General features: G+C 36.2%; 1 protein-coding gene across 1 annotated transcript in view; it reads right to left on the bottom strand.

Moving 5' to 3' along the window:
* Window positions 1-1,772: 1,772 nt before the first annotated feature.
* Window positions 1,773-26,589, bottom strand: part of ZNF804B (zinc finger protein 804B) — a 498,725-nt gene continuing 473,908 nt past the window's right edge. Inside the window, exons 3-4 of the mRNA XM_027102382.1 lie at window positions 11,498-11,628; window positions 1,773-5,456 (exon numbers count right to left, since the gene is read on the bottom strand). Of these exons, the coding sequence (XP_026958183.1) occupies window positions 1,802-5,456; window positions 11,498-11,628 (3,786 nt within the window). The 3' untranslated portion in view covers window positions 1,773-1,801. The remainder of the gene's footprint in view (window positions 5,457-11,497; window positions 11,629-26,589) is intronic.

Raw genomic sequence — 26,589 nt, 5'->3', positions numbered from 1 at the left:
ACTCAATGTTTATCAATGTTCTTTTATAATCACTTTTATGGAGTTCCACACAAGTATAGAATTTCTTGCTATTTGATGTCTTGTTTCCATTTTTCTATTCCTTTTAGATAAGCTAGGCTTTTTCACTGCCATACTCCAGTCAAAATTTCCATCCCACAAGTTTCTGGTGATATCTAGGAAACTACGTTGTTTATGTTAAAGTTTTTAATTCACTTTATTCTCTCTCTCTCTTCTCTCTTCATCTCTCCCTCACCAGCATCAAAGATGTCCTTTCCTACTGTTTTCAAGTGTTAAGAACTTAACCTTTCAACTTCATTTTCCTCATCTGTACGGAGGAATGATAATACTGATCTCAAAATACCAATACATTTGTGAAGAGTAAATGAGATAATGAGGGCTTAGTGCTCAACCTATCTTGGTGCACAGTAGGCCTTCAGTAAGTACAGCTCTCACTCCTGTGAAGCCAAGGCTGTATAAGCCATCTTTCTCATCTTCTAGTGGTAGAGGAGCTTGCATCATCATACACACAGTAGTGATGACTGATTACCTCTATTTTTGTTTAATTTGACTTTCTCTGAAACCCCTGCTTATGGGGAATGTTCAGCCACACAAGTTTTCTTTCTTTTAAGAATATAAAATAATAAACTTAACTGGAGGGCCACTGAGAAATACAGATATAAGAAATGCAAATTCTGTGGGTCAGAAAACATTTTGGATGAATGTTTAAAATCCTTTGCAAAATTATAGGAATGGTGATTTTATTCATCATCATTCATGGTATTTTATAAATATCTAGTAAAATTGAACAAAATACACTGAATACTTTTAAGATTTTTCTCAATAAATATCATGTAAAATTTTTGACATTTCCAAAGCTTTACCTCTCCAGTTATACATATGTTGGCTGAACACAGATTTCTGAGGAGGAGAATAAAGAAAACTTAACATTTTAGCCCCAATAATATTTGAAAGTTTGACCAATATATACAAAATATTACTCTGAGTATACTTTATTTTTTTATTTTGCATTATCAAATACTAATGATAGTTTATATATGTTTTCTTATACAAAAATTAAACATTATTAATTTTAGATGTTGGTGATTCTTACAATTACAAAATTCTCTTGACATAGAAGTGTGTGAAATGAAGTTAATTCAATCTTCCACAGAAACTCAGCCATACAATCTGCATAAGACTGTTTTGCATTGAAGAGTAGTTTTCAATTTGAATTAGTCAGAAAATTTCTTGCCATCTCTTATTTCCTATGAAAATATAGTTTATATTGGTTGAAACATTGTATTGATTGAAAGGTTAGTCGACAGTGAACCATATGAACAATTTTTAACACATAATTTTCTTTCACTGACCTTTTATTATTACCTGATAAATAAAACCAAATATGCATTCATTCATTCACTTGTTCACTCGTTCAACGAACACCTAGAAGATAGAGTATTATGTTTCATTTAATTTTCTTTGTAATATTAATGATCTGCCTAACTTTTTTCTATTTTTTATAACATTATGTGAGAACTCATTCAAAAATATCTTTAACACGTTTCCCTCTACCTTTCCATCAAACTACTTTAAATTTGTCCAATTATTTTTGCAAATTAAAAGAAATCCTTAAAATGCTTGTATTTCAACATTGGCAATTCAGTTCATATTTCTATATTGGTCACATTTTGCATTGGTACCACTATTTTAAATCTTATAATAATCAGACCACTTTAAATACATAATTTTGTAGGTAGTGACAATTTGTTTTATTTATCCAGAAGAGGGGCTTTAACACCTGTTAGTTCAAGTGAGCTGACACATTTAAGGCCTCTTTCACTCCATTTAATGGTTGCATCTGACTGGAGCAAGAATGATGGCAAAGATCTTGACCTTGAAACAGTGGTTGAATTAAAGGATTCAAGTGGATGATAGAAGTTGTGGCCGGGTTGAAGTGAGGGCCAAACAATGTGGGGATAAATGCTGCAGGGGGCAGGGGCTGAAGTGTTATGTGAGATGGGTGGCAGGGAGCAGCAGTGACCAAGTGCAGGGGATGACCCGCTAAGAAAGTGGGGTGTGCAGGGATGATGGTTGGAGTCAGAGTTGAAAATGAGAATGGATTAAAATGTGGCTGGGAAAGAGGATGCAGATGAGCTATAGGGAGGTGACTGCTGTGGGCATTTATGGAAGCAGAAACAAAATGCTGCAGGAACGTGTGGTGGATGGTGGTGAGAGAAGCCTGCTGGTGACCTGGAACTGTCTGTATAGCAGAGGCTGGAGAGAAGGCAGTGGGCCCTGCAGCAGGCACAACTCGAAGATGCTTTGATAGGAGCTGTTTCTGCATATGCTGCTGGGCTTGTAGCTGTAGGAGCTTATATTTATCTATTTCATCAGGTGAAAATGTTATGGGCTGTTGAATTAATGGGGGAGAGAGAGATTTATGACACACTTCTAAGTCATCTGCTACTTTGTCATGCTTCTGCATAGTTCTGTCATAGTAAGAGTTTATATTCCCCTCTACCTGATTCATATGCATGCTTACATCCTGTAAGTCTAGATTTATTTGGTCCTCTTTGGTCTCTGTTGAATCAGTAACACCAGTATATCTATTAGATGAGAAAGCACCAGGGAAATCTTTTGGTACTGGGTCACAGCTTTGAATAAAAGGTTGGACTTCACTAATTAATGACTCTGATTGTTCTTTTGTTGTTGGATACTTTTTCACGTTTGGTAACTGAGATTCTGCTACTACGTGAATTATACCGTTAGAAAGATGATCATCACAATCAGTGTCTACTAAAACAGTAAAATCATTTGTCTGGGAACTTTTGACTTTGTCAATAGTTCTTTGCATTGCACTACCTTTATCCTTTCTTCTTCTACTTGTGTTCTGTATTTTTTCAGACAAAGGCAATGCATGTCTGTTACAGCCTGGTGGTGTCAATTGCACTGTGCATGGGATTTGTGAAGGAGCCTCTGATTCATTTTTACAGCTGCTTGAAGAGACCTCAAAATGAGTTGATTGTTCCTGACATTTCTTGGCTTGTACTCTTTCTAAAAGACCTTTGGCTGTCAGGGGAGTCCTGTCTCCTTCTACAGTGTTCAACTCTGTGGTTTCTGAAGGGCTGCTTGAACAGTTCTTTAGAAGACAGCTGATATTCCCAGAGTTACATTGCATGGGTTTTACTTTTTCCAGATCACAAATATGAGGGCTGTCCAAAGACTGTTGACTTCTTTCACTTTTATTTAAGTAATACATTTTGTCTCTTGAGTAAGAGCCCAATCTGCTGTGCTGAGGTCCCTGGCAGTTAGGTGGATTTTCACTGTTTCCAGCACAAGAAAACCGTGAGCTAGAATCACAACGGGTGATTCTCTTGGATTTTGACCCTGAAAATTGTTGATTTTTGCCCAGTTTATATTTTTCTCTGCAGTGACCATAACCATGTTTTGAATATTTTTCATTTTTAACTGATTCCCACAACTTGCAGCCCCTGTCACTCTGGGTTTCAGACTGTGGGCAGTCACTCTTTGCTAGCTCATCAGATAAGAAGAGACAGCTGTGTTTTCGGCGTTTCCGTTTGTGCCTTTCGACTGAGTTGTGTTCTCTTTTACAAAAGTAGAGCAAGTTACCTCTACCATGACTACTGGACCTATGCTTTGAACAAGTACTTCTCAAGCTGGATGTACTGCCAGGGGATGTGTCTGAAGGGCTAGAACATGTATTCAGAGACACCTTTGGAGAACTTCTCTTGTAACTTGCTTTTCCACATCCAGAAACCCTGCTGGTCATACTGATGTGGTTACTATTCAAAATTACACTGAAGTCCTTCCCATGGTCACTGTGGCCCCCTACTGTGTAAGGACTAGAATTCCAAGTGAATTTATTCCCATCTTCAAAATCCAAATGAGGATCACAGGAAATCAGTTTATGTTTTTTAGTCCTGGAGATATAAGGAGAAAAAGATAGGCCCTCATTTGCATCATTTAGAATTGCCCTTTGACAGCTTTGCCAATGGGCCCCTGAAGGTTCCTTAAGTTCATTATCACTATTATTATTCTTTCTTACACAATTCTTTAGAGACATATCAAGGTAAGCAGGCACTTCAGGATTTTTCATTTCCAAATCACTTGCACTAAAATTATGTTCACTTGCACTGGGCTCAGAATTGTTGTAGCCCAAATTATATTTTCTCTGGAAATTTTCCCAATCTGGATTAGCTAACATCATCTTTGGTTTCAGAGACGGATTATCTTCTTGGATCAGTTTTTGTTGGTCTTTAATTAAACCTGAGACTTGGTTTTCCATTATAGTCTTCATTTCTGAGGGCTCTTTCAGCAATTCTGTTTTTAAGTCCTCTGGATAATGGCCATCCTTTGTGTTTCGAGAAAGCTTAAAATCAAAATATAATGGGTTGCAGCCATAAGAGATACAGGGCTCTGTTTTTGTAAAGAGAAGCAGTTCTGTAGGCCATTGGAGAGTGGTATGGCCATCCTTGCTTTGTACGTGGAGATAAGGCAGCGGTTTGGACTTCACATCACGGGGATATGCCTCTCTCACAAGACTTTGTACATTTCTGCTAACTCTTTCTATTTTATCTAATGATTTTTCTTTCTTCTCCTTTCTGGAGTTGGGATTCAGATGAGCTGTACTGCTTTGTTCACTTGGCTCTATTGATGGAAGCTCATCCAAACATTCAAATATCCTGGCATCACTGTGCTTGTAAATGTTTGGTGGGCTGCAGGAAACATTTGCTTGGCATGAGTGATTATTGAGGTTTTCTGAAGTGTTCCTCACTGTATTTCTAGTTTCCTTTGCTCTGCTGGAAGGAGTAAAATCCACATCTGAAAGATGAATGTTAGATTTACTGAATGAAGCATGAATGCCAATCGAATCTTCCAGTGTTTCATCAACAGAGTCATTTTTGTCTTGCAAAATTTCAGAACTTACGGAGAAGGTATTGTGTAAAATACTTTCCAGATGGCTTGATAAGATGTTTCTATCTTTTTCCTTAGTGAGGTGTGTATCTTCATTTGCAAACCTGCAGCGCATGCATTTCTCTGTGGTTTGTTTTGTTTTATAGACGGGTGACTTGTTACAGTCGTGGGTTTCTTCTGTGTTCTCGCTGAAAACTGATGCTGAAGATTCTAATTTTAGATGCACTTTTTTGGAAAAAGAAAATGACACTCCTGTCCTGTGATTTGCATTGCTAAGATTTGAGGGTGTTTGTGGTACCTGATTTCCAAACAAACATCTGTCCGTTTGTAACTGGTGTTGATTTGGTGTGGTGGACTGCTGTTTATCAGAAATGCTTCTGGAGAGATTCTTTCCTTTAAGGAGAAGAGCACTCTTCACGCACGATACCTTTCTGCCACTCTTAACTGGGAAAATTCCTTGCTGGAGTTGCTTTTCTATAGCTACCCTGGGGGCTTTGTATGCTGGTCCATTTCCAGAAACACTGTAAATAGAATAAATATTTAAATGATTAAGACATCAGATTTGAAATCTTACCTATATGTGAACATTTTATAGTGTTTGATGATGGGTTCTGATACTATTTATTAACTATGTCTATTGTAATGTAACAATTTCACTATGCTTATATAACTCAGTATATCTATGTTTTATAGTGGCTATTTCTAAAATGCATCTCAAGTGGATTCTTTTGAAATTAGCAAAAAGCAATAGCAGGTGAATATCTTATGCTAGTGCTGCAAAAGAAAATAAAGTATCGCATTTACATCACATTATGTCCTCCAGAACCTACTAATTCTTTGGAATACAGATTTAACATTATTTTGCAAAGAGTTTTCCAATCAGTGCCTTCACCTAAATAGGAAATAAAATGGAATTAAAAGTCACTTCCAAAGCATAAACTTATCTCTTTTATTTGCTTTTTTGTTTAAAGTTCTAGCATTCTATAATTTTTGTTTCCTCAGTCTTAAAATTCTTTCATGTTTGTTTCCTTTTGAAACAGGATGCTTAGTTCTTTATTTATGATTTGTCATTAATTTGATCAATTATAAGAAAGTAATACACATTTACATGCCATCTCAATATCTTCAATTAGTCTGAAATCCTTTTTTTAGCTTCTTACTCACCAAAATATTTTTCTTCTATCTTTTTTTTGCATACATGTTTTATCTTTTAACAGATCTTTAAAGATTATTCATTCTATTGAGCTTAACTAGTAATTCAGTCAGAAAACTGGAAAGAGTCATACATACAAGAGATGAAACTCTTCAGATTAAAATTGCCTCTAATGTTCTATCTATGAAACCCCTATGACAAAACAAATCTTATTGGAGGGAAAGCAATACAAATCACATCATTTTGAGTTGGCTTTCTTTTCCTTTTTCTTGCTTTGAGCTGGTTTGCTTTGAGCTGCTTTGCGTGTTTGCTTTGAGTTGGCTTTCTTTTCCTTATTTTCATATTCTTGGATGTGTTTTGTCGGCCTTTTTCTATTTTCAAATTTTACTTCATTTTTATGCAGTCATTTATTGCTTGAGTAAACAGTACTAAAACAACTGATATCTTTTCCATATGTAGCTTAAATTCTAATGGGGAGGAGTCCTTTCCTAGCCCTCCATCTGAGAAATTCTTATTGCCTTTACTTAACTATTCAGCCAACTGTCATAGAACTCTGGTGTCATATTCCTTTTGTCCACCAAATTTCATGTACATTGCTTCACTGTCTTTATATGTTTACTATTACAGAGACACATTTAATTAGCCTCCTTTCATTCGTATTGAAACAGATCTGCTCATGTATTTATATGGTTTTGTAAATTTTCCTTTTTATTTATATATAATGTATTTTGTTATATTTATTACATACAACAAATTTTGTATATATATATATATATATATATACACATAATTGTTATATATATATAACACTACCAGGCCATATTTACAAATTGATCTCTTTTGGTTAATTTTTGCCAGTATTTCTGGGCACTTTCAATTCAACTTTCTTCAGCTCAGATACATTTTCTTCTCTGACGTCTCTGATTATTTCTTCTTCCCTGTCCTAGTTTCTTATCCTAGAATTTATAAGTTAAATTTATTTGCTCTCATGAATATATCTTTCAGTCTTACTACTCATATTAGTACTCTAGTATTTTTAGTCTTTTGTTCTGGTTCAGAAAAAAAATTTGTTTTTAATTTCTGTTTTATGGATTCAATATTTTACAGTGACCAATATGTTGTTTACTATACCCATACAAATTTTAATTTATAAACAATAATTTTAGCCACGAGTCCTTAATAATTTCAGATTGTCCTCTCTCCATGAACTAATAATGTCTGTAGCTTTAGAGCTGTAGTGCTCCTTTGAATCTTGTGGAAAACTAATTTCAGAAAAAATTTTAAAGTGTCTGCTCCTTACAGTAACTATTTCATAATGAAAGCTTTTCTCTTATTCATCACATTAATCTTCTTTTTTGAATCATGTTTTACATTCTTTAGAGAGGGTGTTTAGGCATATTTAATATGAGAAATGGAAATACTCTAAGATGGTATACAAATTACTGGATATTTCTTTCAAACATAAAGAGAAATAGGAAGCATAGAGGTTTACTATAGTTATTGGTCTTTTGAAAAGGTGCCTGTAGCCTGTGGATAGAAGGATGAGGTTTAGAAATATCTGCAGCACTGAATTTTGCCTCAGTGCCAAAAAGATTCTTTTCCATATTTTCCATTACTTTGGAGTAAGTAGGAGTAATACATCTGCATTAAGTTACCTTCTCTAGCAACTTCAATCTGATATTATCTGTGCTACACTTAGCAAAAATTATTTCAAAAGTCTGGTGTATGTATATCATCACTCTACCCCTTCTGATTCCATTATGATGCAGATATTTGACTATTTTTATATTCCATTTTTTCCTTAATAATATAATATTTTTGCTTATTATTCTGGCAGAGTTTTGTGCATTTTCTTGCTTTGATTTATGTTAGTCTAAACATTCTTTCCTGTATTGCTGTTTCCTTCTACCATTTATCTTTCTAATATGTGTAAGCTTCTTCCTTTTATATTCTTTCAAATATTTTTAAACCTCTTTGCTCTTATTGTTTTTGTATTACATTTTGCTCTCCTTGTCCTTATTCTTGTTCTCACTTTACAGTTCAATATACACTTATGATTATATTTTGTCACAAGTTTAACATTTTATCCTCATTATTAATATTTTATACCTCTTATTTTTATGCTTTAAACTTTTATCTCATTGCTTTGAAAACTTTAATTTCCCCTATCTTAATTTTTTTTTTTTTTTGGCCACACTGCAAGGCATGGGGGATCTTAGCTCCCTGACCAGGAATCAAACCCAAGCCCCCTGCATCGGAAGTGAAAAGTCTTAACCACTGGACCGCCAGGGAAGGCCCTACCCCTATTTTAAATATAATTTACTTTTATTATTTTTTAAAATCCTAGTTTTCTATCTTTGTGGTATTTAAAATTCTATTATTTTAATTCAAGTTTATGCCTTATGACATAGTTAAAGGTTTAATCTTTATAGTCATACCCTCATTTATGATTTCACTGTCTCCTCTAGAACATTTAGTTTATTTCTGTATTTTTTACATAATTATTTTTATTTATAATTTTAAAATGACATTAGTTAGCCCTTTAGTTCTTATTAATGGATTGTCCACTCTGATAGTTCCCCCCAACTTCTAGTTCTTGGTAACTCAGCATATGCACAATTTAATTCTCTCCTGTTCAAGAAGTACATTTTCCAAACAGGAAACAAAGCACATGAAAATAACATGATTTCTTTAAGTGATGTAATTTCCTAATGTCCCACATTATCCAGCTCTTGTGTAAAGACCTTTATATTCTCAGAATCAATGGTTCTACAGTTTTTAAAATTTGAAAAAATGTCCATATCAAGATGCACTATACTTAGACTTACACATAGTAGAAGTTTGCAAACAGAGTGAATCTCTCCCCTCCCCCAATAAAAGAACTAGTTTTGCTGAGGAACCATGTTGGGTTGATCTACCCAAGAGCTGACCAAGGTTGACTGCCCTTTTCAAGATCCATTAACAGTTTTCTGCCATCATTTTTTTCATCAGTCTGATTCAAATATTCTTACTACCAGTAAATTCACCTCTCTTCTCCACAGGGCCATGGAAGAACCTTCTTGTTATCTGTAGCATCTTACTCAGAAGCCCTCTTTATGAGAATAAAGGACACAGGTTTTCCAGGGAAGAAGTAACCCAGGTGATTTTTTTTTCACTTGTCAATTCAGCTGCCAAAATGAAAATATTTAATAATGCTATTAAGTGACTTCCCTTAGGCCATGAGGCTACTTAATCAGAGAGAACAATTGCCTGGAGTGCAGATGGAAGGTAATAGAAAAATGAAGTAATTTGCCTAGTTCCAAGTTATGTATCTGGAAAGCTGAATACCCATCATTTCCCTAACAATATGATCAGATTGGGACTTAGAGAGCCTACCTACTCTATAGAGGATATGGCTAGGTTTATGTCTGTTTAACTGATAAGATTTTAAAAGGGCAGCTCAACCCCAGTAGAGTATATCTGTTCATTTCTTTTACTTTGGAAGACACTTCATGGGTAGATCTACAGACTTAGAACTTCTAAATGAAAGCATCATCACCATCACTATCATCATCATTAAGGCTCCTCTGATCCTTCGTCTATTTCTTCCAAAAGAAAATACAGAATCAGTAAGGAGAAATGTCAAAGTGTGACAACTTGCATAGTAACAGGTGAACCAAAATTACATTAAGGCTACTCAGATTTTTCGTTGTGTGGCCTTAAAGAACCTATCTAAAGTGTGTATCTCTATAGCAAGCCTTGTCTTATTTTTTCAGTTTTTTTGTACCTCATAATTAATCACCCGGGAATTAAATATCTTCCCTCAATTTTCTCCTGCATGCCACCTAATAACCATTAGACTTTTCCTTCTAAGTCCTGTTTTGACAAGGGCTGTCTGATATCTTATTGACAATGTGTTTGAATAACATATTTTAAGATCTTCATTGGGTTGGCAAGTAAAAAGTTCAGTACCAGATATGTGTCCTGTTTCTATGATCATATGCTCCCTAAGAGCATGCATTTTTGTATTAACCTCACCTCTGGACACATGGTCTTCCAATCTTTATTTTTTCTTTATACCAAATTTCTCATTTATTTTTAATATGATTATATTTTCTTATATTTTTATAGGCAAATTAAATTACTCTAAGACAGTGGTGCAAATACATGAATATTTGAAGGCTGAATACTGTGTCTTTACTCATAATTGATCCTAAAAAATAAATATTTTCTTAAAAGTAAATATGATGTCTAATATTTTATGCTAATATAATTGAGTTGTTCACTCCCAAGCTTATTGTATATCGTTTTTCTTTTTCTTTTTTTTATAAATTTATTTATTTACTTTTGGCTACTTTGGGTCTTTGTTGCTGCATGTGGGCTTTCTCTAGTTGCGGCAAGCAGGGACTACTCTTCGTTGTGGTGGGCAGGCTTCTCATTGCGGTGGCTTCTCTTGTTGCACAGCATGGGCTCTAGGCAAATGGGCTTCAGTAGTTGTGGCACGCAGGCTCAGTAGTTGTGGCTCACGGGCTCTAGAGCACAGGCTCAGTAATTGTGGCACACGGGCTTAGTTGTTCTGCAGCATGTGGGATCTCCCTGGACCAGGGCTCGAATCCGTGTCCCCTGCATTGGCAGGCAGATTCTTAACCACTGCACCACCAGGGAAGTCCTGTATATTGTTTTTCATTTAAACAATAGGAGTTTAAATTCTGGCACAGAGCTATAAGTGTTACAATTCACCAGAATGCTGTCAACTACATTAATTAGCTACATTAGTGTTCTACATTATGATTCATATGAACACAAATCACAATTTGCAAATGTAATTGAGTTCCAGGTAACAATCTCCTCACTTCAAAACGTTCAGCAGTTCTAAGCTCATGTAAAACTTCTATTTTTCAGCTACAAGAATGTATTAGTATAATGCTTGTTATAATTGTCAACTTAAACGGCACTGTGTGGTAAATTTAACTGCATTAATTACATCTTGTTTGTCATCCAGACAATGATAGTGCCATTTATTCTAGTTTCAGGTGTGTGCAGAAGAATGCACAGAAGATTTAGTTCCTCCCCAAAAAGATGCATTGCTATTTATGGTTTTCAAAATTAATATTACAAAACTCAAAATAATTAGAAAGAGATATAGAGATCCATATAAATCACCTGGATAGAATAAATGCTAGTATATTAGAATCATTCTTGGATCATTTCATTAAAGAACACATTAACAATATTGGGAAAGAAAAAACTCAGATGTCAAAGTCATTAATTTATAGACTTTTAACTATTAGGAACATTTGCCTTCAGATATATCTGTTGATTAATTATAATTTGTTTACATTGCTATAGTGAACCAAGTAAATTTATCACTGAAATTTCCCCAGAAGTTGAAGAGAGTTTTGAACCATCTTAGGCACCTTTAATTCTTACCATTCAGACTGTTGCCTTAACTCAGCCAGCTGATGAAGTCGCTTAAGTGCTTTTTCTTGTTTCTTTTCATCTTTCCATGACTTGGAAGCTACATTTCTAGCAAATTCACGTTGCTTTAATTCTTTCAGTCTCTGTGGACAAAAGAAGACAAACAGAAAGGACACTATGAATAAGTAATATATCTTTTTCCATCCAAAAACTTCCTTTTTATACTTTGTCCTGGGCACAAAGGTGAATTTTTGGATAGGGAGAGTAAAAGCAACTTCTCCATCAATTCTATTCTCTGCTCCAAGATACATTTAGTTGTCAACTGGGTTATTTATCAAAGCTTGTCACAGTCACTGCAGAAATGTGCTGCAATGTTGGACCCCAGTCCTGACAAGGACCACCCTGGGTATGTATTTGCAATCATCTCTGTGCCTGTGAAAACATAAATGGGGAAAATGTGCAATATATAAATGTGTATAAAGGAAGAGGAAGTTATGGGATGCACTTTCCTCCATGCACTGTCTCCAGCCCTCTCACTTATAAAACATATTTACTCTCATTCCTGAAAATTGGTGTGATTAAATACACTGGGTGAAATGAGCTTGTTTCAGTAAAGAACATCTGTTATTGTGAAAGGATTTAGTTCAAAGTTCTAAATGCAATTCTTAACTCATTTTTTTTCTGGTGGAGATATTTATCCAATTCAAATTTCTGTATTGTATCCAGAAGGAAAAAAATGGGTCAGGGATTTAAACTCAGGATAGAGGCTTGGCCTTGCTTGATTTAAATTTAGTTACTACTTCTTTTAATTAATCTTTTCTGTAAAACAACTGGCTTACATGAAGATTGGATGTTACTCATTACCTGTTCAGATTTCTACTTCAGAATCTGTCACTAAGCTCACCTAATGATATTGAACAAATTGAGAAACAGCCACAATCAAATGAGCATCTTGAAGTTTGGGTCTTAATCCTGATTTAAGAGTATGTTTGAAGATTAGCCTTTCTTAACCCATATAAAGTGACTTTAAACGACCTGAAATCTGTGTCCGTTTAATCTGCTTTTATTTCCCAAATCAAGTATAAAAACATGTTTTCCAGGAATGACAAAAACTACATAGCTATCAAGTGAGATAATAACTTTGTAGTAGACTATCCCCTCCCCCACCCATAGAACAAGTGCCAAGACCTTTAACAATCATTAGATTCCTTCTTGAAAGGGAACATACTCAGGGGAGATGATAGCCAAATAACTGCTTCCAGGCTAAGTATTTAAGGAAGGAGGCAGAGTATTCTTTCAGAGAGAGAATATTCTGAGCACAAAGAACAAGCGTTTCACAGAACTAGAAACAGCCACAGGGAGAAGAGTAGTATCAACCTGAACTCAGTTTTCGACAAAAGCTTCAGAGCCTTTTAAAAACCAGACGTTTTCAAAAAATAAAATTATGGCCCATGTGTTGTCAGAAAAAAAAAAAAAGGATCAACAATTCTCTAGAGCTGATAACAGCACAGGGTCTAAACCTTAAAGGATAGCCTTGGTCAGAAGACAGAAAGGCTTATAAAAATTTGCATTTCTACTACCCTTCTACTCACACTTCCTCAGCCCCCATGTACACAATCATCTAGTTCTTGGGGTTAAGGCTTATCTTATGAGTAAAGACCTTTTGGAAATCATGCAACATAATTTAGGAGCCCACAGAGAATGTAGTTCAACTGCATCAAAGAAAGACCATGGTTACTTTGGTAAAGAGGAGAGGGATTTTTTTTTTTTTAACTCTCAGTTACTTTTGAACATAAAATACTCTACAATATATTTATTTAATATTTGATATTACTAGTATATAAAACCTGAACCACCCAGGAGAGGAAGCTGATTCATTTACTCACAATATCTGATACTTGAATCTCATTATTGGAATCCTGTTTGAAACTTCCAGGTATATCTGTTTCTTTCATTAGCCTTTCAGATTCCAATACTGTACTCCTATATCTGAGTTACAGAAATGATTGAGAATTTGGTCTCATTCATCCAACAGCAAATACTGTTAACTCCTACTAGGTACTAGGGATATAGAAATGTACAAATCAACTATTTTTCCCTCAAGGGAGACAGACAAATGAACAGATACTTTTATAAGATAGTATTGAGTTTCTTAACAGGAGTGGACACAAGATGCTTTGGAAGCACACAGGAAAAGTTAAGATAGATTGGGGGGTGGGATGGAGCATTGCTGTGTTGAGGAAGTCAGCAAAGTTAAAATACTTTTAAGGAACACAGAAAACTGGAAGAAGACCTCTAGCCACAGTCTTGGCTTGGCCCATGCCGAGTGCTCAAGTCTATGCAGAGGAATCCCCCCAGAGATCTGCAGAGGGAGCCCTTCAAAATTTCACCATACTGATCAGCAGTGCATGTGTATGAGGCAAATATTCCAGGCCAAGAAAAGAACCACCCGCAATAACTAAAGGAAACAATGCCTAGCATTCATATAGAACCAGGAATAGTGCCTGTTCTTACCAACAAAATTAGAAAAGCTCTTGGGACATTGAGTAGAGAATTCAGGGAGTCTTGCTTCACTAGAGAAAAATTAGCCATCGATTGAACACTATTTTACATTTGCCTAACAAATGATTTTCATCATTTTATCAAGAAGTAAAAGTATAAATCTGATTCCAAGTAACATAACTGCATTTCAGAACCAAATCCAAGAATATTTAAAAAATACAAAAATTCACAAACAAGGGAAAATTAATGACATCCAACATACAATCAAAGATTTTTAGACATGCAAAGAAGTGCCAAAACACAGCCAAAAATGAGGAAGTCAACCAACTAAAACCAATACAGAACTGACACAGATGATAGAATTGGCAGAACACTGCATTAAGACAGTTATAACTGTATACCATATATTCAAAAAGTAGAAAAGACACAGTGGACAATTGCGTGATTGGAGTCTCTGAAGAAAGGGGAGGGAATATTTGCAAATATAATGGGTGAAAATATTCCAAATTTTCTGAAAACTCTAAATCCACAGATTCCCACCCACGCCCCCAAAACCTCAAGCACAAGTAACATGAAGACAACTACACCAAGGCTCAACATAATCAAATTTTTCAAAACCAGGAAAAAAATGAAAAATTTTAAAAGCATCCAGAGACAAAAGATATATTTCTGTACAGAAGAATGAATACTAGGATGGCAGAAGAATTCTCACTGGAAAAAGGCAATTGAGAATACAATGGAGCAACAACTTGAAATTTCTGAAAGAAAATTTAAAACTATTCAAAATAAAATTCTATACCCAGTGAAAATATCCTTTTAAAAAAAAGGTGAAATAGAGATGATTTCAAACATTAAAAGCTGAAAGAATTTAACAGCAGCACACTCACATGATAAGAAATAAAGAATATCACTGAAGAAAAGGAAAATATTAACAGGTAGATATATGTGTCTACAAAAAAGAATGAACACCAGAAATAGTAACTATAATGATGAATAAGACATATTCTTTATTATTTGAACGTATCTGGACTGTTTAACAAAAAGACAATAGCTATGTTTTTTGGTGTTTATAAAAAATTTATAAATAAAATATTTGACAATGATAGCTTAAAGCCCAAGAGAGGAGAAATGATATATAATATTGATAGGCCTTATTCTATGCATGAAATAATATAATAACAATTGAAGGCAGACTGTGATAAGTTAAAGAAATATACTATATATCCTACAGCAACCATTTAAATAACAAAACAATGTGTTTCAGCCAACAGGACACCAAAGAAGATAAAAGAAAATAATTAAATTTACTCAATCCGAAAGAAAGCATACAAAAGTAAAAAGGAAATTAAAATAGATGGGACAATTATAAAACAAATAGCAATACCACAAAATCTAAATATATCGCTAACCAAATTAAATGTAAATGGTCTAAACACTGGAATTAAGAGGTACAGAATGACAGTTTCAATTAAAAGAAAAGCAAGATCAACTATACATTGACTATAAAAACAAACTTCAAAATAAAGACATGATGAGTTAAAAGAAAAAAATGTAAAGAGATATATCATGTCAACACTAGTCAAAAAAAGATGGAGGGGAGAACCCTCAAGATGGTGGAGGAGTAAGACATAGAGATCACCTTCCTCCCCACAAATACATCAAAAATACATCTACATGTGGAACAACTCCTACGAAACACCAACTGAACGCTGGCAGAAGACTCAGACTTCCTAAAAGGCAAGAAACTCCCCACGTACCTGGGTAGAGTAAAAGAAAAAAGAAAAAACAGAGACAAAAAAATAGGGATGGGACCTGCACCTCTCAGAGGGAGCTGTGAAGGAGGAAAACTTTCCACACACTAGGAAAGTTTGGCAGAGATGGGGGTGGGCAGGGGGGAAGCTTCAGAGCCACAGAGGAGAGCACAGCAACAGGGGTGCAGAGGGCAAAGCAGAGAGATTCCTGCATAGAGGATCGCTGTTGACCAGCACCCACCAGTCTGAGAGGCTTGTCTGCTCACCCACTGAGGTGAGTGGGGGCTGGGAGCTAAAGTTCGGAATCCAGAGGTCAGATCCCAGGGAGAGGACTGGGGTTGGCTGCATGAACACAGCCTGAAGGGGGGTAGTGAACCAAAGCTAGCTGAAATGGAGACCGGGAAAAAGTCTGGAACTGCCTAAGAGACAAGAGACCATTGTTTCTGCGTGTGCGAGGAAAGGGGATTCAGAGCACCGCCTAAATGAGCTCCAGAGATGGGCGTAAGCCACGGCTATCAGTGCGGACAGCAGAGATGGGCATGAAATGCTAAGGCTGCTGCTGCAGCCACCAAGAAGCCTGTGTGCAAGCACAGGTCACTATCCACACCTCCCCTTCTGGGAGCCTGTGCAGCCCACCACTGCCAGGGCCCCGTGACCCAGGGACAACTTCCCTAGGAGAACACACGCGTGCCTCAGGCTGTTGCAACGTCACGCAGGCCTCTGCTGCTGCAGGCTCGCCTTGCATTCCATACCCCTCCCTCCCCCTGACCTGAGTGAGCCAGAGCCCCCTAATCAGCCACTTCTTTAACACCCTCCTGTCTGGGTGAAGAACAGATGCAACAGGGGGACCTATATGCAGAGGCAGGGCCAAATCCAAAGCTGAACCCTGGGAGCTGTGTGAACAAAGAAGAGAAAAAGAAATCTCTCCAAGCAGTCTCAGGAGCAGTGGATTAAACCTCCACAATCAACTTGATGTACCCTGCATCTGTGGAATACCTGAATAGAAGACGAATCATCCCAAAATTGAGGCGGTGGACTTAGGAAGCAACTGTAGACTTGGGGTTTGCTTTCTGCATCTAATCTGTTTCTGGTTTTATTTTTATCTTAATTTAGTACTTAGAACTTATCATCATTGGTGGATTTATTTATTGATTTGGTTGCTCTCTTTCTTTTTTTTTAATATATATATAATTTTTTCTTTTTCCCTTTTTGTGAGTGTGTATGTGTATGCTTATCTGTGTGATTTTGTGCATATAGGTTGCTTTTACCATTTGTCCTAGGGTTCTGTCTGTCCGTTTTTTTTTTTTTTTCCTTTTTCTACTATGCATTTTAGTGCTTGTTACCCTTGGTGGTTTTCTTTATTGGTATGGTAACTCTCTTCTTTCTTTCTTATTTATTTATTACTTTTTTAGATTTAATAATTTTTTTTATTTTAATAACTTTAAATATTTTATTTTTTTCTTTCTTTCTATTTTTACCCCCCTTTTCTTCTGAGCTGTGTGAATGACAGGGTCTTTGTGCTCTGGCCGGGTGTGAGGCATGAGCATCTTAGATGGGACAGCCGAGCTCAGGACACTGGACCACCAGATACCTCCCAGCTACATGGAATATCAGTCAGTAAGAGTGGTCCCAGTGATCGTTGTCTCGATGCTAACACCCAGCTACACTCAATGACCAGCACGCTCCAGTGCTGGACACCCCATGCCAAAAAACTAGAAAGACAGGAACACAACACTACCCATTAGCAGAAAGGCTGCCTAAAATCAAAATAAGTTCACAGACACGTCAAAGCACACCACCAGGCACAGTCCTCCCCACCTGAAAGACAAGGTCCAGACTCATCTACCAGAACACAGGTACCAGTCCACTCCACCAGGAAGCCTACACACCCACTGAACCAACCTTACCCACTGGGAGCAGACACGAAAAACAATGGGAACTATGAACCTGCAGCCTGCATAAAGGAGACCCCAAACACAGTAAGCTATGCAAAATGAGAAGAGAGAGAAATACACAGCACATGAAGGAGCAAGGTAAAAACCCACCAGACCAAACAAATGAAGAGGAAACAGTCAGTCTACCTGAAAAATAATTCAGAGTAATGACAGTAAAGATGATCCAGAATCTTGGAAACAGAATGGAGAAAATACAAGAAACGTTTAACAAGGACCTAGAAGAACTAAAGAGCAAACAAGCAATAATGAACAACAAAATAAATGAAATTAAAAATTATCTGGAAGGAAACAATAGCAGAATAACTGAGGCAGAAGAACAGATAAGTGACCTAGAAGATAAAATAGTAGAAATAACTACCATGGAGCAGAAAAAAGAAAAAAGAAAGAAAAGAATTGAGGACAGGCTCAGATGTCTGGGACAACACTAATTGCACCAACATTCGAATTATAGGTGTCCCAAAAGAAGAAGAGAAAAAGAAAGGGACTGAGAAAATATTTGAAGAGACTATAGTTGAAAACTACCCTAATATGGGAAAGGAAATAGTCAATTAAATCCAGGAAGCACAGAGAGTCCCATGCAGGATAAATCCAAGGAGAAACACACCAAGATACATATTAATCAAACTATCAAAAATTAAATACAAAGAAAAAATATTAAAAGCAGCAAGAGAAAAGCAACAAATAACATACAAGGGAATCCCCATAAGGTTAACAGCTAACCTTTCAGCAGAAACTCTGCAAGCCAGAAGGGACTGGCAGGACATATTTAAAGTGATGAAAGGGAAAAAATTACAAACAAGATTACTCAACCCAGCAAGGATCTCATTCAGATTCCATGGAGAAAGTAAAATCTTTACATACAAGCAAAAGCTAAGAGAATTCAGCACCATCAAACCAACTTTACAACAAATGCTAAAGGAACTGCTATAGGCAAGAAACACAAGAGAAGGAAAAGACATACAATAACAAAACCAAAACAATTAAGAAAATGGTAATAGGAACAAACATATCAATAACTACCTTAAATGTAAATGGATTAAATGCTCCAACCAAAAGACATAGACTGGCTGAATAGATACAAAAACAAGACCTGTATATATGCTGTCTACAAGAGACCCACTTCAGACCTAGGGACACATACAGACTGAAAGCGAGGGGATGGAAAAAGATATTCCATGCAAATGGAAATCAAAAGAAAGCTGGAGTAGCAATTGTCATATCAGACAAAACAGACTTTAAAATAAAGACTAATACAAGAGACAAAAAAGGACACTACATAATGATCAAGCGATCAATCCAAGAAGATATAACAATTGAAATATTTCTGCACCCAACATAGGAGCACCTCAATAAATAAGGCAAATGCTAACAGCCATAAAAGGGGAAATCGACAGTAACACAATCATAGTAGGGGACATTAACACCCCAATTTCACCAATGGACAGATCATCCATAATGAAAATAAAGAAAGAAACACAAGCTTTAAATGATACATTAAATAAAATGGACTTAATTGATATTTATGGGACATTCTATCCAAAAACAACAGAATACACTTTCTTCTCAAGTGCTCATGGAACATTCTCACGGATAGATCATATCTTGGATCACAAATCAAGCCTTGGGAAATTTAAAAAAACTGAAATTGTATCAAGTACCTTTTGTGACCACAACGCTATGAGACTACATACCAATTACAGGAAAAAATCTGTAAAAAATACAAACACATGGACGCTAAACAACACACTACTAAATAACCAAGAGATCACTGAAGAAATCAAAGAGGAAATAAAAAAATACCTAGAAACAAATGACAATGAAAACACCATGACCCAAAACCTATGGGATGCAGCAAAAGCAGTTCTAAGAAGTAAGTTTATAGCAATACAATACTACCTTAAGAAACAAGAAAAATCTCAAATAAACAACCTAATCTTACACCTAAAGCATTTAGAGAAAGAATAACAAAAAAAACCCAAAGTTAGCAGAAGGAAAGAAATCATAATGATCAGATAAGAAATAAAAGAAAAAGAAATAAAGGAAACAAGAGCAAAGATCAATAAAACTAAACGCTGGTTCTTTGTGAAGATAAACAAAATTGATAAACCATTAGCCAGACTCCTCAAGAAACAAAGGGAGAAGACTCATAATAATAGAACTGGAAATAAAAAAGGAGAAGTAACAACTGACACTGCAGAAATACAAAGGATCATGAGAGATTACTACAAGCAACTGTATGCCAATAACATCAACAATCTGGAAGAAATGAACAAATTCTTAGAAAAGCATAACCTTCTGAGACTGAACTAGGAAGAAACAGAAAATATAAACTGACCAATCACAATCACTGAAATTGAGACCGTGATTAAAAATCATCCGACAAACAAAAGCCCAGGACCAGATAGCTTCACAGGCGAATTCTATCAAACATTTAAAGAATGTTTATCCTCAAATTCTTCAAAAATATAGCAGAGGGAGGAACACTCCCAAACTCATTCTATGAGGCCACCATCACCCTGACACAAAAACCAGACAATGATGTCACAAGAAAAGAAAACTACAGGTCAATATCAATGATGAACATAGATGTGAAAATTCTCACCAAAATACTAGCAAACAGAATCCAACAGTACATTAAAATGATCATTCACTATGATCAAGTGGGGTTTATCCCAGGAATGCAAGGATTCTTCAATATATGTAAATCAATGAACATGTTACACCATATTAAAAAACTGAAGGAGAAAATCCATGATCATCTCAATAGATGCAGAAAAAGCTTTCAACAAAATTCAACACCCAGTTATGATAAAAACCCTCCAGAAAGTAGGCATAGAGGGAACTTACCTCAACCTAATAAAGGCCATATATGACAAACCCACAGCCAACATTGTTCTCAATGGTGAAACACTGAAACCATTTCTACTAAGATCAGGAACAAGACAAGGTTGCCAATCTCACCACTATTATTCAACATAGTTTTGGAAGTTTTAGCCACAGCAATCAGAGAAGAAAAAGAAATCAAAGGAATACAAATTGGAAAAGAGGAAGTAAAACTGTCACTGTTTGCAGATGACATGATAGTACATATAGAGAATCCTAAAGATGCTACCAGAAAAGTACTAGAGCTAATCAATGAATTTGGTAAAGTAGCAGGATACAAAATTAATGCACAGAAATCTCTTGCATTCCTATACACTAATGATGAAAAATCTGAAAGAGAAATTAAGGAAATACTCCAATTTACCACTGCAACAAAAAGAATAAAATATGTAGGAATAAAGCTACCTAAGGAGACAAAAGACCTGTGTGCAGAAAACTGTAAGACACTGAAAAAAACAATTAGAGATGATACAAAGAGATGAAGAGATATACCATGTTCTTGGGTTGGAAGAACCAACATTGTGAAAATGACTATACTATCCAAAGCAACCTACAGATTCAATGTAATCCCTATCAAACTACCAATGGCATTTTTCACAGAACTAGAACAAAAAATTTCACATTTGTATGCAAACACAAAAGATCCCGAAAAGCCAAATCAATCTTGAGAAAGAAAAACGGAGCTGGAGGAATCAGGCTCCCAGACTTCAGACTATACTACAAAGCTACAGTAATCAAGACAGTATGGTACTGACACAAAAACAGAAATATAGATCAATGGAATAGGATAGAAATCCCAGAGATAAATCCACACACATCTGGTCACCTGATCTTTGATAAAGGAGGCAAGAATATACAATGGAGATAAGATAGCCTGTTCAAAATTGATACTGGGAAAACTGGACAGCTACATGTAAAAGAATGAAATTAGAACACTCCCTGACACCTACACAACAATAAACTCATAACAGATTAAAGACCTAAATGTATGGCCAGACACTATAAAACTCTTAGAGGAAAACATAGGCGAACACCCTATGACATAAAACACAGCAAGATCCTTTTTGACCCACCTCCTAGAGAAATGGAAATAAAAACCAAAATAAACAAATAGGACCTAATGAAACTTAAAAACTTTTGCACAGCAAAGGAAACCATAAACAAGGTGAAAAGACAGCCCTCAGAATTGGAGAAAATATTTGCAAATGAAGCAACTGACAAAGCATTAATCTCCAAAATATACAAGCAGTTCATGCAGCCAGCTCAATATCAAATAAACAAACAACCAATACAAAAATGTGTGGTAGACCTAAACAGACATTTCTCCATAGAAGATATACAGATTGCCAACAAACACATGAAAGGATGCTCAACATCACTAATCATTAGAGAAAAGCAAATCAAAACTACAATGAGGTATCACCTCATACCAGTCATAATGGCCATCATCAAAAAATCTACAAACAATAAATGCTGGAGAGGGTGTGGAGAAAATGGAACCCTCTTGCACTTTTGTTAGGAATGTAAATTCATACAGCCACTATGGAGAACAGCATGGATGTTCCTTAAAAAACCAAAAATAGAACTACCATATGACCCAGCAATCCCAGTACTGGGCATACACCCTGAGAAAACCATAATTCAAAAAGAGTCATGTACCACAGTGTTCAATGCAGCTCTATTTACAATAGCCAGGACATGGAACAACCTGTGTCCATCGACAGATGGATGGATAAAGAAGATGTGGCACATATATACAATGGAATATTACTCAGCCATAAAAGGAAATGAAACTGAGTTATCTGTAGTGAGGTGGATGGACCTAGAGTCTATCATATAGAGTGAAGTAAGTCAGAAAGAGAAAAACAAATATCGTATACTAACACATATATATGGAATGTAAAAAAAAAAAAATTTTTTTTCTGAAGAACCTAGGAGCAGGACAGGAATTAAGAGGCAGACGTAGAGAAATGGATTTGAGGACACGGGGAGGGGGAAGGGTAAGCTAGGACAAAGTGAAAGAGTGGTATGGACTTATATACACTACCAAGTTTAAAATAGATAGCTAGTGGGAAGCAGGCACGTAGCACAGGGAGATCAGCTCGGTACTTTGTGTGCACCTAGAGGGGTGGGATAGAGAGGGTGGGAGGGAGATACAAAAGGGAAGAGATATGGATATATATATATATATATATATATATATATATATGTATAGCTGATTCACTTTGTTATACAGCAGAAACTAACACACCATTATAAAGCAATTTTACTCCAATAAATATGTCAAAAAAAAAAAAAAACAAAGATGGAGGGGCTCTATCACTATGAAACAGAGTAGATTTTAAAGCAAAGATATATTGCTAGGAATAAGAAAGTGTATTTCATCATACAATGAAGTAAATTAATCAGGTTAACAAATAAGCCTAAATGTTTATGCACCTAATAACATAGCTTCAAAATACACAAAGAAAAAATGGATAAAACTACAAGGAGAAAAGTTAAATCCACAATTCTTATAATAGGAGTTTTCAACGCCCCTCCACAAAACTACAACAAAATGTTAATTGCAAGTCCAATATTTCTGTAACAGGTTACTTCAAGGGGACCATGCCTGTTATAAAAGACCCTTCCAGGAGCTGATTTGTCTAATGAAATGAGGACTGTTTGATACTGGACAGTTAAAGAGGATTTCCAAGAATCCAGAGGTCAAATTTTGCCAGGAAGATCATTTAGTTCAGATTTTCCCAAGTTTCTATTTTTCTTCCCCTTTTCTGATAAAAATTCATTTATTTAAGCAATGGCACATTATAATTATCAGTAATATTACTCAATTTAAAGATCGAAAACATTTGGACAAAAACAAAAGTTTCTTGTGGGTATATAGTAGGTCAGCTCTTAATGAGATCATATCCAGACAAGGAAAAACTGCTCCCTCACACATTTACAAAGAAATACAGAAGCTCAGTTATAAGTTGCATAGCTGTAGGAACTCAGAGTGAATGCGTTAGAGCAGGTGAGAGTTTGAAACTCACTGTGAGGGGAAGTAAGGAAGACAGAAAGTAGCACCTAACAATACAGGGACTAAAACAGTCTCTGGTTTCCAGAGGGGTTTGGATGGTAGCCAACACCCTGTAGGGGTTAAGACGACGATTCTGAAATCAGACCTGCATTTGTATCTTGTCTATGTCACTCACTAGTGTAATAGGGAAGAACAAATTTGACTCCATATTGGATCCATTTCTTTTACTTATTTTTTTGGCCACACTGCAGCATGTGGGATCTTAGTTCCCTGACCAGGGATTGATCCCCCGCCCACAGCAGTGAAAGCCCAAGTCTTAACCGCTGGACCACTGAAATTCCTCCCATTTCTTTTACTTTAACCTTTGTATTCTATTGTGTTTGCTACAAGTTAATCACTAAAGGGATGTTGCCTATAGCTTAAAATATCAAATGACCCATCTCCAGGAATCCTGCCTCCCATGCTTGAGCGTCAAGCTAAAATACCTTTGTTTAAGCTCACAGGAAACATCCTGACCAGGCCCACTTGTGAATGGCTGCAGGAAAGAAGAAATTAACACATCCCTTCCAGAGTCTGGCAGGAGCCAGGAGATATCTGCAACAACTTATCACCTTTTTAACTTTACCTCCTCACCTCCCGCCTCTTTGTTCTGTAAAAAAAAAACTAGCACCCAAACCCGGGCAAGATCGTTCTTTGGGACTCTAGACCACTATCTTCTGGTCTGCTGGCTTTTCAAATAAAGTCACTATTCCTTGTCCCAAAAATTCTCGATTTATTGACCTGTCATGGGGCGAGCAGTACAAGCTTGGATTCGGTAACACTAGCTCTGATACTTTAAGAAAGTTACTCAGTCTTCCCTAAGTTCATTTACATTTGTAATTTGGCAAACTATCAGGATTTACCTTGTAGAGTTCTTGGGATTATTATTTGCGTTGGGAAAGGTAAAACACCTGATATACAGCACCTGCTATACAGCAAATGCTCAATGAATATGAGCTATTATCAATTTACAAGTAAGATTAACAGTTACATTTTATGGAACCGAACAAGGAACAGGATGAACAAGAAGCCCATGATTTAATTGGCAATGGGGAGCCATTCAGAGCATTTGACTCATATTCTTATTGAAAACGGAATGTTTGATTAGTTTTCATCTGGATGGTTTTACAAGATCTGTGGCTGGAGCCTTCTCTAAAGGAAAGGACAGAAAAAGGAAACATGTTGGGTATATTCCTCACCCTTGTCTTGAATAATTTATAATGGTTAATGGAAATATTTGTAATTTTGGGGAATCTAAGATCATATGTCACTACTGAAGAAAATAATAAATTTTGGATTAAAGCATGATTTGTTGTCAAACTTTTCTTTGATAAAGTTTATTTGAAGCTTGCTGTTGGGTATTAATATTATCCAAAACAGAACTCAATCAGGAAATAGGGTAAAAGACTAGACATCTAGTATTTTCTAGAGGGAAACAGGGACATCTAGTTCATGTCCTTGTATTTGTAAAAGGGATTTAGGGGAAATGGCAAAGCAGATGGTCTTCATGGTCCTGAATGCAGGGTACCTGACGTGGTCTTTGCCCAGGTCAGAAGCAGTGCGATAAAGGACTGTCGCGGAGGTCAAGGTAAAGAAGGAAAAGTAGTTCTCACGTATCTTCTGCAGCTTTCACAATGCTTTTTATTCTCTCTCAGCAACAAGCGAAATAAGGCTTATGGAAATATACTGGCTTAAATACATTTATGAAATATGTAGGACTTAATTTTTTTTCTCAGGTTCATTTTAAAAGCGCAAATTAAGCAATCTTTATTTCCCTACCTGCCAACAAGAATGCTTGGCACCTGCATTGCAAGTGGAATTCAGCTATGAATAAAGAGGCAAATTGATCAGGGCAGTGAGTCTCCATGTGTTTTGAATAGCAATACTCCCAATATTATTGCTTCCCAGTCAGAACAAGCCTGCGAACAGCATCCCACTCCAGTAACCACTCTCGTTCACCTTCACTGAAGCAGAACACACATGTGAAATGAATTTATGCAAGCGTATCTATCTGCTTTTTCCTCTCTGAAACAGAATAAATCCTTCCATCGCTGGACTTTCCTCCATAGATCCCAGGGCACTTTGCAGGCATTAATGTCCTTTCTTCACAGCAGAGCAAAACCCGAGTGCAAAAGGTCAAAATGATTACCCTCATTTTAGAGATGAAGAAACAAACATATAGAAGGTTGAATGACTTGATCCACATCAAAGAAGAGGCCAAGAAAAGAACTGTGACTTGAAAACAGGATGTCTAATGTTCATTAGCGTATGGAAAACTCAGAACAATGTATGTAAAAGTCTAGAAATTGACAATAGTTCCATTTTATGAAATTAAAAGTCTATCCAGTTCTGAAGTATTGTTCATTGTTTCAAAATGTTTTGTACCAAAATGATTTCGAAGACATTTATAGATCATTAAACAATAATTGAGAACAGGAGTTGATATAATTTGAACAACAATATGATCAAGATATAAGAATTAAATTACATGAAAAGTAGTATGTGTCAAAAGAATTCTCCATGTTGAAATGGGGCTTTCCTTATTTCCTGTTTTTTCTGCATGCCATTATCTTTTCTGCGATCTGGTAGCTGTACAAACACAGACACTGAAACAACCTAAAATATTTTTTTTAAGTCTCCCATTGTAGAAGCTGCAGTTCAGGCTACTGACCAGGAGGAGGTGCCTAGAATGAATGCATCTGAGTATAATCTCTAGATGGGATTCCCTGCTCCAAGGACCAATCGTGCCACAAGCAAGCTAAGAATGGCTGAGAAGAAATGAACCTGGGGCTGATACTCTGTCCCCATCCTCTTCTTTACAAGTGCTAAGTTAAATACTTCACAACAGGATCTGAAGGATTCTTCCTATACATTCTGGAATATGAATTCCTAGTCTCTACATCTAATTGCTGGTGGTCAGCCAACTGTGCTTCGACAGTCAGGACCTGGAGATGC

Source organism: Aethalodelphis obliquidens, unplaced genomic scaffold (assembly GCF_003676395.1).
Source record: "Aethalodelphis obliquidens isolate GAN/ISIS:26980383/991018 unplaced genomic scaffold, ASM367639v1 scaffold5, whole genome shotgun sequence".
In the NCBI taxonomy this organism is placed as follows: domain Eukaryota; kingdom Metazoa; phylum Chordata; class Mammalia; order Artiodactyla; family Delphinidae; genus Aethalodelphis; species Aethalodelphis obliquidens.
Note: the sequence above shows the minus strand (reverse complement) of the source record. Positions and strands in the feature narration are given on the sequence as shown.